This window comes from Cygnus olor, chromosome 24 (genome assembly GCF_009769625.2).
Source record: "Cygnus olor isolate bCygOlo1 chromosome 24, bCygOlo1.pri.v2, whole genome shotgun sequence".
NCBI lineage: Eukaryota > Metazoa > Chordata > Aves > Anseriformes > Anatidae > Cygnus > Cygnus olor.
Window position 1 is genome coordinate 5794977 of NC_049192.1, and position 14459 is coordinate 5809435.

The 14459-nt window shown below is 55.8% G+C and overlaps 1 protein-coding gene across 5 annotated transcripts in view; it reads left to right on the forward strand.

Moving 5' to 3' along the window:
* Positions 1 to 11263, forward strand: part of GRM4 (glutamate metabotropic receptor 4) — a 44748-nt gene extending 33485 nt beyond the window's left edge. For 4 of the 5 annotated variants that reach the window (XM_040535849.1, XM_040535852.1, XM_040535853.1 and 1 more), the window contains 5 exons: positions 979 to 1179; positions 1935 to 2071; positions 2507 to 3442; positions 8904 to 9150; positions 11000 to 11263. In XM_040535849.1, coding sequence (XP_040391783.1) covers positions 979 to 1179; positions 1935 to 2071; positions 2507 to 3442; positions 8904 to 9150; positions 11000 to 11049 — 1571 coding nt within the window. In that variant the 3' untranslated portion in view covers positions 11050 to 11263. Of the gene's footprint in view, positions 1 to 978; positions 1180 to 1934; positions 2072 to 2506; positions 3443 to 7429; positions 7747 to 8903; positions 9151 to 10999 lie in introns of those variants that run through there. The other variant, XM_040535850.1, reaches the window with a different exon arrangement.
* Positions 11264 to 14459: the final 3196 nt, after the last annotated feature.

Below are 14459 nucleotides of genomic sequence, written 5' to 3' on the forward strand. Positions count from 1 at the left end.
CATTAAGGGTGGTTACGACAGGAGAGACAGGCAGCTGTTGCTGGTAATCATCGTGTCCTTGCAGCATCCTGCAAATGGGGCCAACCGGGGCTGCGGGGTCTGCGAGGAGCGGGGCTGGTGGGGGGGACACGAGGGGCACAGGGCGATGGGGGCTTCGGGAACATGACAGGGGACATGCAGCTGGTGTTGGAGGTTGCCTGGATGGTCCCTTGGTGCTTGCTGGGAGCGCCCAGCAAGATGAACGAGGCCAACGGTGGGGTGAGGGTGGGATGGGAATCACAGCCCAGCTGGGTGCCAGCCCTGGGAGCTGGTGAGTGTGTCCCAGGAGTGCGGGGTGTCCTGGGATGTGACATCCTGGGGGCTCTCACTTCCAAGCCATGTTTTTGCCAGCACCCACGTGTTCGGAACCGAGCTGCAGGGAGGAGGTGTGGATGTTTTCCCCGTGGGTCTTTCTTGGCTGTGCACTGCTCCCCTCCTGCCCCGTGAGCCCAGCTCCAGTACCCGAAACACCCTTCGAGGTGTGCCCAGAGGAGCTGGGTGAGAACCTCAGCATCCCCAGCAGCGCCTCCCAGCCCCTCTGGACCAGGGACGTTGGCAGCAGGAGGGCTTTCAGCTGGAGGCCAGGCTTGAGCCTGAGCCCTGCAGTGCAAATGCAGCCGATGCCTTGGGCTGGCACCAGCAGTTACAGCTGCTGTGTGGGTTTTGCTTCAGGAAGAGTTTGGGGTGGTTTGAGACACGTTTCTGCCCTGCTGCTCCTCCTCGGGGGATGGCTAGGTGGTGTAAGCTTCCCACTGGGAAAGAAGCCCCCTGTCTGCCTGATGGGTTTGTAATTTTGGGGATGGGGTTGGAGTCTCCAGCTGCTTCAGCCCTGGGGATGAGAAGGTTTGTTTGCAAAGGTTTGGCTGCAGCAGAAATATCCCCGGGGTGAGCGGCTGGGGCGGCGGGGTGGCGGCAGCCCTGCTCTCGGTGTGTTCGCAGACAGGGAGCGGATCGGCCAGGACTCCTCGTACGAGCAGGAGGGCAAGGTGCAGTTCGTCATCGACGCCGTCTACGCCATGGGGCACGCTCTGCACAACATGCACAAGAACCTGTGTCCCGGCAAGGTGGGGCTGTGCCCCAGGATGGACCCGGTGGACGGCGTGGAGCTGCTCAAGTACATCCGCAACGTCAACTTCTCAGGTCTGTCCGTACCTGGGGCTGGCGGGAGTCAGTCCTGCTGGGCTGGGTGTCCTGGGTTGTCCCCCACCGTGGGTACCCACACAGCAGCACCCACAATTTACTGCTGTAGCAGCAGGTCCTGCCTGCGCCCTGCAGTCCTGCCTGCTGCCCGTGCTGCTGCCTTGCACCATGGCTGGCAGAGGTCCCACGGCATCACGCTGCTGTGCCCTTGTCTGTCCTCAGATCTCTGGAAACACATCTTTTCCTCTGCTCTATCTCTTTAATAAACATTCTCTGTCTTGTCCTCCTTATTACTTCTATTTATCTCCTCTCCGTGATCTCCTCTGCAGTGTCTCTTTTATTTATTTTTCCCTCCTGCTTGATTTTTCTCTTCCCTCCTTTTATTAGTGTTTATCTGTTGATTTAACATTAAAGCTCTTTGTCCCCCTTTCTTAAAAGAAACAGTGCTATGGCCGGCGTAACAGCACGCTGCACGTGGCATCGCAGCGAGCTGCGGCCCCTGGTGGGGGCCAGTGGGTTGATCCCCACAGGGGGTCCCTGTGCCAGCTTAGGTGTGGGGTTGGTTTTGTTTTCCATAATTACTTCCTCCACCCCGTGCTCGTGCTGGCACTGTTCTGGCAGCTTGCTGCAGCTTGCGGCAGTCCCAGCAGCGAGAAGCCCCGTGCCGAGGGGGAATGTTGGGCCCTTGGGTGCTGTCACCCAGGGCGCACCGTGGTGCTGGGCGCTCCGGGTGCTGAGCCCTCCATCACTTGCAGGCATTGCTGGGACTCCGGTGACCTTCAATGAGAACGGAGACGCGCCGGGGCGTTATGACATCTACCAGTACCAGATCAGGAACTCCACTCCTGAGTACAAAGTCATCGGGCAATGGACCGACCACCTCCACCTGAAGGTAAGGCTGGGGGCTGGCTGCGTCCCGTCCCTGGTGAGGGAATGTCCCACGGTATTTCCCGTGCACCTGTCCTGTAGGAAACTCACCTGAGACTCAAGGATGCGAAGTCAGGCAGCCAGACCTGGGGGCGTCAGGGGCACACGCGTGTGGTTCAGCCACGGTGACGTGCCACCAGCATGTGGCCATGCCCTGCTGGCACGGGGCCTCTGGGCGTCCGACTCCACAGCTCTGATAAGGGAAGGAGAAGCAATAGCAGAGCAGAGGGGCTTTGCTCTGGGTGTTTTGAATCCCCCGCGTTTCCCAAAAGGCTGACGGGGAGCTTCAGCACCCCCCTCTCTCCATGCTGGGTAGGGCTGGGGGTGTACTGATGGGGCGAGGGGATGCATCCATGCCTGGCTTGAGCATCAGTGGGGTCAGTGCCGTCTCACCCCGCAGGTGGAGAACATGCTGTGGCCCGGGGGTGGGAGCCAGCTCCCCAGCTCCATCTGCAGCCTGCCCTGCAAGCCAGGAGAGAGGAAGAAGCTGGTGAAGGGCATCCCCTGCTGCTGGCACTGCGAGCGCTGCGATGGCTACCAGTACCAGCTGGATGAGTTTCACTGCAAGAGGTGCCACTTCAACGAACGCCCCAACGAGAACCACACCAGCTGCACCCCCATCCCCATCATCAAGCTGGAGTGGAGCTCGCCCTGGGCCGTGGTGCCCGTCTTCATCGCCATCGTGGGCATCATTGCCACCCTCTTCGTGGTGGTCACCTTTGTGCGCTACAACGATACGCCCATCGTCAAGGCGTCGGGGCGGGAGCTCAGCTACGTCCTGTTGACAGGCATCTTCCTCTGCTACGCCACCACCTTCCTCATGATCGCCGAGCCCGACCTGAGCACCTGCTCCTTGCGACGCATCTTCCTCGGGCTCGGCATGAGCATCAGCTACGCCGCCCTGCTCACCAAGACCAACCGCATCTACCGCATCTTCGAGCAGGGCAAGAAGTCGGTGAGTGCTCCCCGGTTCATCAGCCCCGCTTCCCAGCTGGTCATCACCTTCAGCCTCATCTCGCTGCAGCTGGTGGGTGTCTGCATCTGGTTCATCGTGGACCCGTCCCACTCTGTCATTGACTACGAGGACCAGCGGACTACAAACCCCCACTTTGCTCGGGGCATCCTCAAATGTGACATTTCGGACCTCTCCCTCATCTGTTTGCTTGGGTACAGCATGCTTCTCATGGTCACCTGCACTGTGTATGCTATTAAGACCCGCGGGGTCCCGGAGACCTTTAACGAAGCCAAACCCATTGGGTTCACCATGTACACTACTTGCATTGTGTGGTTAGCCTTCATCCCTATATTTTTTGGGACATCGCAGTCGGCAGAAAAGGTAAGGGAGGCGAAGGGGAGTGGTTTGGCTGGTGGCCCCGTGGGCTGCCAGGAAGGGGGCTGCGAGGGGCTGGCGTGTCCTGAGCGAGGAGGGGTGCTGCTCCGCGGCCCTGCCAGCTTGGAAATCGTGGTGAGAAGCATTGATCTGAAACCTCTTGCTCCACTAGGAAGCAGAGGCTCCTGCCTCCGACCCGCCAGTCTTGCTTTTCCTTTTCCAGATTTTTTTTGTGTGTGTGTCTTTCCTCCCTCTCCCCTCCCTGTCTTTCCTGGTTCATTTCCTCTCTCCCTCCCATTTTCTGCGTCCTGTTGTCCCTGCTGCCCCTCCCCGAGCGGGGCTGGTAGAAGTGGGCTGCTGCTGGGTGGAGGGGACGGGTCCCTGGGGCAGCTGGGGACCACGTGGGCAGATCCAGGACCCCAGTGTCATTAGCACCATGGAAAGGAAACCCTGAGGAGTACCCAGCCAGCTGCTTTCCCTTGTGCCAAATGGAGAAATGGAGATGCTCTTTGAAATCGCAGAGAGCTGGGGGCAAGGGAAAGGGAGGAGCAGGCTCCTGAACTATTCCCCTCTTTCCCTGGGGCACCTGGCAGCCTTCTCACTCAATTTGCTGCAATTTTAATTAATATCTGTGTTTGGCAACACAGCACCCACAACGAATTCCTCATTGTGGCTGCAGAGGGGACCTGCAGCGGGGCGCAGCAAGGATCTGTCCTGGGGGGCCGTGCTGCCACTGGGGGCTTTGGGGAGCCAGTGCTCCTCGGGACCTGTTGCAGCTCTGAATCCCGCTTGTGTAGACGAGCACAGGATGGACAATCCCAGCAGTGGATCTGTGCTGGGGACCCACCAGTCTGCCTGCCTCCCTCCCTGTCCCCAGCTGCCTGTGCTGGGCGCAGAGCGTGCTGCTGGTGCCAGTACCCACGGGAGCAGGGCCAGCCCGGATGAAACGTGTGCTCAAGTGAGAATGAGTGAGAACAAAGGAAAAAAAATCTCATGAATGAGACCAAAATCCCCTTTGCCTGCCAGACAAAATGAGAATCGAGAATCGCATTTATGTTAAATGCGAGCAGCTCGTGCCTGCCAGCCTGGCACTGCCTGTGACACATAAGCCTTGGTGCTGCTATTCCTAAAAATCCCTGGCATCAACATCCTCAGGGTGACCACCACTCGGATTCCCCCTCTGGACCCATTGCAACTGGGGTAATTCCCTCTCGAGTGTGTCCACACCGATGCCGAGCTGCTGAAGCTGTGGATTTTGGAAACGCCTATTGTAAGAGGGTTTGCTTGCTGGCAAAGACCAGAAGGCCTTTTGGTGTGGACACCAGAGTTTCACTCGTCCTGGAGAGCTGCTTCTGCTCAGAGCATCAGACTCTGAGAGCCTGAGTCTGTACACAAACCTTGAACCTTGCCTCAACCAAAAAATCGCTACCAAGCCAGCCTGCTCCAGCTAGAAGTGTGAAGGAGAATTAAAGGAAATAAATGGAGCCTTTTGCAGCATTTCCATTTTGATGAGATGGCAGGGGAGATACTAACAAGAAAGCAGGTTTTTAAAGAAATTATTGCAAAACAAAAGCTCCCTTAAAGCCACCTTAATGTGCTCTGCATACTGTGGGTAATAAAGATGGAAATGATAATGATTGTAGATTATGCGCAAGGTTGCTCACCTCTTCACTGCAGCTTGTCATGGGATAATTTAGGGCTGCCGAAAGCTGGCTGTCAAGTAGCAATTCGACAATAGGCTGTGCCTCACTTCGGGGGCTTGTAATGTGCAGGGCTTCTCTGTTATTAGGCTGCTAACAAGCTGATTAGAGGCGGAAAAAGTGATGTTCCCAGCTCCCCTTGGACACAGCGCTCTTTCTCAATGCTTGCTGCTGCTGTGGCGGCCGCTGAGCAGTCCCAGGAAGGGCTGGCAGCGTTTTGGCTTGGCACAAGGACGTTCTGCTGGGGGGTGCCAGCTTGGGGCATCCCTGGGATAGGCCGCAGAGATGGATGTGCCCAGAGGGACAGCTGGAGGAATCAGGTGTTTGCTTGCTGCCGGCCGTGATGCTTTAGCTGCTGGTTCGTGGTCTTGGGGAGAAAAAGGTGAAAAAGGTGGTGTTGTGCAGCCTGTACAGAGGCTCCGGCTTGGAGCACGTTGCTGGGGTGAAAATTAGGAGTGTTTGCACTGGCACGGCCCTGCAGCGGTGCTGGCATTGCCCGGGATGCCCAGCAGGGCTCAGGAGGAGCCCCCTCCTCTGCCCCGGTGCTGCCGGGACTTTGGCCCCGTGGGGGGCTCAACACACCTGGAGGACAAGCTGGGAGCGCTGCCTGGGGCCCTGTTGTCCTCACGGCGCATGGCAGGCATTTTGCTTGAGGCTGGGGGATGACACGGGGCAGCCCCTGCAGCACCCAGCACCTCTGCATGACCCCCATGGCCAAGGCTGCCTCGTGGCGTGGGGCAGCAGGACGAAAATCCCCATTTTTCTGGCATTTCCCTTCACCTCGTGCCTACAACTTTGCATGGAGGTGGCATATTATTATAACAAGTCCCCCAAGCCTTTGCTCAAAAGAACCTCTTATCCCTGCCGATCCCAGCGGATTACAGAAATAGCAATAACAGAGGATCTAAAGAAAGAGACAATTTCCTGCACTGATAAGGCAGCAGCCGAACAGCGGTGTCATTGTCTGGTTCTCTGTTTATCACATTTGCTTTCAGCGAGGGAGAGAGGACAAATGAGAAGCGTCCAGCGGTTTGCTTAGCGCTGCTGGGGAAAGGACGAGCGGGTTTTCCCTTCCCCGGCACCCACTGAAAATGCAGGAGTCGATGCTGCGAGCACGGCTTGCTCGGCTGCTTGCCCTGCTCGGTGCCGTAGCAGCATCCTGAGTCAGAAGTGGGCAGTGTTCTCTGCTCCTCGCCACCCCACGGAGCAGCAGATCCTGCTGAGGCGGAGGTGTCGCGTCCTCTGCCGCCGCAGCTCACGCTTCAGAGGGCTCTGGAGGCTGCTCAAGCGCCATTAACAGGGGGGCGAAGCGGGGCCCTGGGTTGGAAACCAGTTATGGGAGTGGGAACCGAAACCGTGAGCAATGGTCATTTTCTGGCGTGTCGAGAGGTTAACTGTGAAGTGCTTCGTCGCCGCGTTTGGACTCCAGGCTAAAAATATTCCTCTGCGAGCCAAAAAGGGGCTTGCTCTGACGTGATGCAGAGCTGGCCGTGCTACCAAAACCAGGTAGTTTGGCGCCAGCTACCAAAACCAGGGCAGTTTCTGCCAAATGTCTCATTGGGCTGAAGGTAGCTGCGGTGGCCTTGGGGGTCTTGGCAGAGGGAAGCCCCCAGCTGTGCTGGGGACGTGGCCCCGGCTGGGAGCGTGCACGGAGATGTCAGGCGTGAGCTCGGCTGCTTCCCCTCTCCACCAAAACACCTCTGAGTCTCGAGGCATGGGTGGGAGTCTGCAGAGGCAGAAAATATGGGAACTGCGAAGCGAGGCTCCTCCAAAAGGCATCTGCTGAGGAGCAGGAGTCTGGGGGGGGGGGGGAGGCGGGGGGCTGCTGAGCCTCGGCTGTGCCCCGCAGCAGGGTCGGGGGCGTTGCGCCGAGCTTTGCTGGTCCCCAAGGCAGGGGTCGGGGGACCTGGAGCTGGTGTCCCCGTGCTGCCCTCGCTGCCAGCGAGCCTGGCCCTGGGTGCTTGCAGAAAAGTCGGGAGAGCTTCAGCCAAAAAAAGAATTCAGCCAAGAAGAGAAGCAAGGGGTTGGGGGGAAGGAGAAAAAAGAGAGAGAGAGAGAGAGAGAAAAAAAAAAAAAAAGAGGAGATATTCTGGCACAGAGAGATGTTTTGACTTTTCCTGATGAAGTGACATTTTTATTTCTAAAATCTGCCTAACTTGACTCTGTGTGCATATAGAGAGAAGGTGGAACAAACAAACCAGCGCATGTGACAGCAATAGGTTTTATTCTGGGGACAAACCAAACTTCTTGGCTGACTCAGACTGAGCTTTGTTGCTTTTTTCTTTTGGGTCAGGTCGGAACACTCTGAGGGCTGTGCATTTGCTTTTGAAGGGGGGGAACAAAGCGAAATGTTTCTCTGCGCGGTTGCGCCCAGGTCCTGCAGGCCCTGGGGTGGGCCAAGAGCCCAGGCCAGGAGCTGCGGCTTCCCCCCAGCTCTCACTCACAGGACAGAGCTGCCTCCACGCACCTTCTCCCTGCAGAGCCTGGTAGCCCCTCTGTGCTCAGCTTCTGTCCTCCGTCACCTTCTTGCTCCGCAGACTCCAGGAAAGGAGCCTGAGCTTAAATGCATGCAGCGGGGGAGCTGGGGGCCCCCTGCCCGCACCAGCTCTGCAGCCCCTGGGCTCCTCCTGCTACCGCTGGCTGCTGCCACCTCCCTGGCACCAAATCCCACCCAAGGAATAACTCCAGAAGAAACCCCGGACGCCAAGCGGCTACAGGATAACATTCAGAAACTGCTTTAAGCCTCCTTGTTAGCAATCTGTGAATCCGCCCCGGCGTCTGAGCGCGGCTGGAATAAAAAATAATGGTGTGTGCACAGGCACGAGGAGACCCAGAGCCCTCTCCCTGCTCAGCCAGGAGAGCCCCCGCCACGTGAGCCACGAGCTGTGGGAGAGGATGCTGGAGAGGACAGGGCCTGGAGCTGGGAGCGGGGATGCTGGCGGAGAGAGGATGGGCGAGAGGTGGGGATGGGAGGAGGGAGGGGGGTCCCTTCGCCTCCTGTTGCTGCCTGCTTCAGATGCCCCCGGCTTGCGAGGAGACTGCCAAGCGCTTTCCATAGAGAAATGGATTATTCTACAGTCAGATTAATGGGCTTTCATTTCGCAAAACATCTGTCACTGTTAGTCCTGGACAGTGAGCGTGAAATTAGTTTTGACTGCAGAAAGGCAGCGTCAGTGTGTAATATGTGACTTACATGACAACGGTCCGGGAGCCAGCTGGGGAACGGGGATTACCTGTTGGAAGGGGACGGGCGTGCACGGGATGCTCCGTGGCCGTGGTGTCCTCGCTGTGCTCATCACCACGGCGTTGGAGCTCCTGCCCTGCAGCTGGTGGGGCGTGCTGTGGGTGCTGGGGAGCAGGGGGAAGGTCAGGAGGGTGCGTGGACCCTGTCCTTGAGGGTGTTTGTAAGCTGGGAGGCCGGCAGCTTGCTGGGGGGAGGCTCCTGCAGAGCAAGGGCTTGGTGCAGGGAGGCTGTGCCAGGGACCCAAAATGCGGGTCAGGCACCAACATGGTATTTCCCCACGTTTGCAGGTGTGGAAACAGCAGAAGTAGAGCAGCAGGCTTCTCCGCGTGTACTTTGCCTTGGCCCATGCAACAATTTGAGCCTGATGTTTAAGATCCAATACTGCCCAAATGTCCGATCCTGCCTCCCCGCTCCATTTATTTAACCCCAAGTTTGCACAGTCCCCTGCTCCTCTCCTCCTTTCCCAGCTGATCATTTCCCTCCTCATCCTAGTGAGCTGAGCTGGTGCCCTTGTGTCTCGCAGATGTACATCCAGACCACGACGCTCACCATCTCGGTGAGTCTGAGTGCCTCAGTGTCCCTGGGCATGCTCTACATGCCCAAGGTGTACATCATCCTCTTCCACCCGGAGCAGAACGTCCCCAAGCGCAAGCGGAGCCTGAAGGCGGTGGTAACGGCGGCCACCATGTCCAACAAGTTCTCCCAGAAGGGAGGCTTCCGCCCCAACGGAGAGGCCAAATCAGAGCTGTGCGAAAATCTGGAAACACAAGGTAATGTGGTTCCTGGTGGGGGGAGCGGGTCCTGCCAGGAAGCCCAAAGCCCTGGCTGGCCGGCAGGCTGCAGCTGGGCTCTCCTGTGTTGCATGGGCTCAGGTGATGCTGGCAGCGCAGGGAGGTGTCAGATCCCCCCTGCCGTCCTCCAGCAGTGAGGACAGCATGGGAAGGGCTGTGTCCAACGTCATGGGGACCACTGTGCTCCCTGAGGATGGTGGTGGGCTCTGGTTATCTGCAACGGGAGGGCAACTGTCCTGTCCATTGGCAGGGCAGATTTCCCCTCCGTTAATTTATTTCCACCCAAGAACCGTATTTTTTCATCACCGCAGCCACGTGGGTGAGACAGGATGTGTCCTGCCTACTCCCTCCATATGTTCTGCAAGCCCATGTGTGCTGTCCCGTGGGAAATGCTGATGGGTGGCTGGAATGGGAAATCACGGAATCATCAGGGTTGGAAAAGACCTCCAAGATCACCTGGTCCAACCACCCCCTACCACCAGTGTCACCACTGAACCATGTCCCCAAGCACCACAGCCAACCTCTCCTTGAACACCCCCAGGGACGGGGACTCCACCACCTCCCTGGGCAACCCGTCCCAGTGCCTGACTACTCTGCAGGCACTTCTTCTCTGCTGCACTCAGCATCTTTCTCCCCCTCAGGACTTGTACCAGGAGCCCCCAAGGCTCATACGTGCCTGGAGCAGGGAGAGCTGAGCCTCCCGTCTGCTGCATCTCCAGCTCTGATGTGTCTCGCATAGGGATTACAGGAGCTGGGTGTGCAGCGGCGTGCCAAGGCTGCAAGCTGGGCACAGCATCGCTGCCAGGGTGGGAGGCACGGAGGGTCTGTTTTTCGCTCTGTCACTGGTGGGTCACGGATCCTGAAATAAACGGCAGAATAAATAATTCACAGGGCTTTGATACGGGCTGATTGGCTATGAAAACATTGCAGCTAACAAATAGCTCTGTCAGCTCTAATTTCTTATGGCCTATCTAATTGTTAGCTGGGAAAACCAGTCTGAAATCTCCGGCAAGGTTCATTTGTCAGCAAGGCACCGAGGTGGACGCAGAGCGCTGGGAGGGGGAGCTGCTGGCGTCTTCGCTCTCCCGTGTGGATGGTAGAGCCCACTGGGCTCGTAAAGGATGCATTTGTGCTGCCTGCGATGGGCTCGTAAAGGATGCTCGTAAAGTGCTGCCTGTGGTGTCCTGACCTCTGTGTCTCGCTCCATGTCCTTGGCTGGAGGTGTCTGTGTGCCTGTTGAGCCGCGTGGTCTGTGGGGACCTGGTGGCAAGGTCTCTTCAGAGCATCGTGCCCAGCCAGAGCACCGAGAGGAGCCAGGGTGCTGCAAGCTGCTGCCACCTCCTCTCCCTGACCTGTGGCTGCCACTAAAAGCAAGTGACACGCTGCAGCCCCGCAGCCCAAAGGCAGCGGCACAGCCCTGCAGGGAGCAGGAGGAGTTATTGTTATCTGGTATTTTCCTGGCTCTGCCAGGCTCTTGCAGGACTGGGGCAAGAGGAGGTGTTGGGAGTGTGGAGCATCTGTCGGTTTGTCCAGCTTGAGGGAAGGGAATGGGAATACAAGGATGCATCCTAGGGCTCGTGGCACTTCCCGGGGTCTCTCTTCATGGTGATCTGTCTTTAGAGAGCCCCCAGGGGCTCAGCTCCTCTGGCACAGCTCAGGGTCTTCACAGGGACCGTCCCCAGTGCCAGGGCTGGCCGGATCCACGAGCAAACACCAAGCCATGTCCCCACCAGCGTCTCCCTGGCCAGATGGGGGGCACAGGATGGGAGCCAGAAAGGGCGGGCAGATTTTGTCACCCAATACATGTGAGGCTTGTCTCTCTTTCCAGCGCTGGCTACCAAGCAGACCTACGTCAGCTACAGCAACCACGCCATTTAACTCCAGGGATCGCAACCACCTGGCACGGAGGGAGGCTGCGGCTGCCGCGAAGTGGGAGGGAGCTGAGCTGCATCCCTCGTGGCACAGCGCTGCAGGGGAGTGGGGTGGGACAGGGAGGTGGCAGCGGGGTCCTGCTCCTGGACGGGCTGGGGGCAGAGCTCCTGGGGATGATGATGATCAACAGCAGCAAAAAAAAAAAAACTACAAAAAAAAAAAAAAACAAAAAAAAAAAACAACAACAAACAAATGATAAAAATAAACCACCCACCGCCCACCGTGATGATGCATGCCTCCCCACGGAGGAAGAGGAACAGTTGAGCAAGGGGGACGAAGTGAGGGGAAGAGCTGATGGACTGCAGCAAGGCTTTGTTTATTTTTTCTGTATCTTGGCAAAAAAAAAAAAAAGAAAAAACAAGAAAACAAAAAATGACCCAACATTTTCCCTTTTCTGGAATTTGTGAGATTGTTTGTGGTTGTGCAGCACCTTCTGTTTTCTTTCTTTTTTTTAATCCCTCATTTTCTTTTGTTTCTGTCTTCCTCTGTCCCTCTTCACTCTCCCTTATCCTACCAAATTCTATATGTTGCAAAAAGGAAAAATAAATAAAAATACGTAAAATTTAAATAAAAAAGAGACAATGAAATAAAATAAAATAAAACCTAGACTGTGTTCAAAGTGCTGATTTCTATAGGTGGTTAATTAATGTACGTGATGATCATATGGATTGAAATATGTCTGCTTTATGTACTGACCAGTCAAAAAAAAAACAAAAAGAAAAAATACAAAGTTCAGTGCCTGGATGTTTATGAATTATTCGATGACTGTGTAGAGCATGATCATTTTTATACGAGGAGATTTCTAATAAAAGACCATGGTTTTGCACTCGGCGTTTGCTGTCTCTTGGTGCCTGTTCAGTCCAGCCCCCAGGAGGTGACTCGGTTTCGGACAATGGGGGAGGTTCTGGTGGCTGAGCACTCCCAGGCAGGATGGGCTCAGCACCCTATCCCTCCAGGTCATCCCACTGCATGCAGGTCCTCGCGAAGGGCCGGGACAGGGCCAGAAGGAGAGCTCAGCACCACGCTGGCACAGCGTGTCAGGGCTCGGGCTGTAGCTGGTGCTCAATGCTTGGGGCAGAATTGGGCAGAAAGGGCCGAGTCCTTTGTGTTTGCTCTTCCCCGAGGTGTGGGTTGAGGCTGGAGGATGGCACAGTGCAAAGGAAGGGATTTCCTCTTTTTTTTTTTTTTTCTCCCTTTAGAGGCAGGGCCAGCTCCACCATCCTCATCAAGACCCACCTGGGTTAATTAGGGAGTCACCAGCTAACGAGAGCAGCCCTGCCCTTCCTGCTTACCCCAGGTTCCAGCCTGCCTCTTGGGACAGCACGGCCCGGTGCACGAGGTAGGTGGCTGTTCTGAGCCTTGCTTTTGTCTGTTTTGGGGAGGTTTGGTGTGGCTGCTGGTGGTGTCTCTGTCCCTGTGCTGTGGAAAGACGCTTGGAAAGGGGTGGCTCTGCTTGTTTAGTGCAGGGTAAGGAGAGGTTGGTCCAAGCCCCTCTTTTCTCTTGAGGGCAAATGTGAGGTGGGCAAAGGAGGCAGGAAAAGGTGCTGCTGCCCCAGAGAGTTGAGCTGGCTCTGGTTTTTTGGGCAGCTTGCTGCTTTAGGTACTCTGCAGTGACATTGGAGCTGTTTGTGGTGTCCCAACCTCTGAAGTAGCGAGGATGTCTTCCCATCTCTTTGTGTGTGTTCCTGCCAGTGCAAAGATACCCGTGTATTCCCTCTCTGAGCCCAGGAGAAGCTATCCCACTGTTTTGCATGTTTCTAGACCTATTTGTGTATTAACTGCGGCCCCCAGCTCTGTGCCTGTGGCTGTGAGCCCCAGGGAGGGGAGGTCTTGGTGCTACTCTGAGTACTGCGGGGACCTTCAGCTATCAATCACTGTAAGGGAACCAAGCCTGTTTCCTGCTGATGCAGGGAGGACAAAGCATGGCTTGAAGGCAGGAGTTAAAGAAGAAAAAGAAATATAATGAAAAGCCCGAAACTTTCATAAGATCACACCTGTCAAAAGAGCTTCTCAGGAGGAAGAACTGCTCCATTCCCACTGCGTTCATCACTGTCGGATCAGACGTGAAAGGCTGCCTGGTTCAGAGGGCTCCCAGAAAATCCAAGTTGGTGTCTCTGGTGCCATTCCTAGCTTTGTTATTGCTCTGCTGTTTTTACAAGCAGCCTTCCACCCCAAACTCTTCCTGACAATGACTGGAAAGACTGATTCCACTTTAATTACAGCATTCTCCTCCCTCCCCTTGCAGCTCCTATGAGGAGGGATGCTCTGAGCCCTCCAGAGAGGCTGCGGCCAGGGAATGACTGTGCTGCCACTCAGCAGATCCTCCAGGCTTGTGTGTCCTCTGCTGGCCTGCAGAGGGACACAGGGCACAGCACGAGCAGTGGCCCCAGGAGCTATGGCTTGGTGTGAGAGGTGGTGGGGTCTGGGCCTCGGTGTCTGGGATGGCACTTCCAAAGCAGGCACCTTTGATGCTTGGGGAAGAAGTCACTTGGGCAAATCTTGATTGTAGATTCATGTTCCCCTCTTGCATCAGGCCCTATTTAAGCACAATAGCTACCCTGATTTCTCGATGGATCTGATGGAGTGTTAAATCAAAAGAGTCCTCATATGGGTACTTATTTTGCTGTAAGTGTGCTTTACAGTGATTCAGCCTTATTCTTTACAGACTTCAGCTTAAATAATATAAAGATGCTCTTAAGTAGATATGCAAAATATTTGCACAAATCCAACCTCACTGGTCTTGGAACAGAATTTTAATTGGCCCCATTTTTATCAGCTCCAACCTACCCCTACTGGTGCTGTTTCTGTGTGCTGCTAAGCAGACCTGCATCCCTCGCAGTGCTGGATGTGTTTCAGTGGCGGATGCAGTGACCTCTGAACATGGTTGGTTAATCTTGTGTGGCATTTCCTGATACAGTGCCGTTTAATTCTAGACACTTATTTGATTATGAAAGCTAATTAAACGGGAGCAGTCTATAAGCAATTGAGATGGACTTAGAGCGGCGCAGACCCAGGCAGGCTCTAGTGCTGCTATCTGCAGAGAGGTGATAGCTGCTGCTGGGGCAGGGTCGGGAGCTGGTTGGCACATCCTAGGGTCGGGTTTCAGCTTTGCTTAACATGTTTGAGGGCAAGAGGAGCAGCGTAGATACTGAGTGATCTGGTGGGGGAATTCCTAGGTTTTGGCACTTCATGTAAATTTTTAATGAGGTGCCTGTACCAAAATCTGTGCTGTTGTTCTCCTCGAATCCTTTGCAGCTTAAAAGCACTTACCTGTTTTTTCCCTTATTCTTGTGAAGGACTGCTGAATTTAAATGACAATAACTGCTTGAGTTCCCCAAGCGATCAGTCGGCCTGTA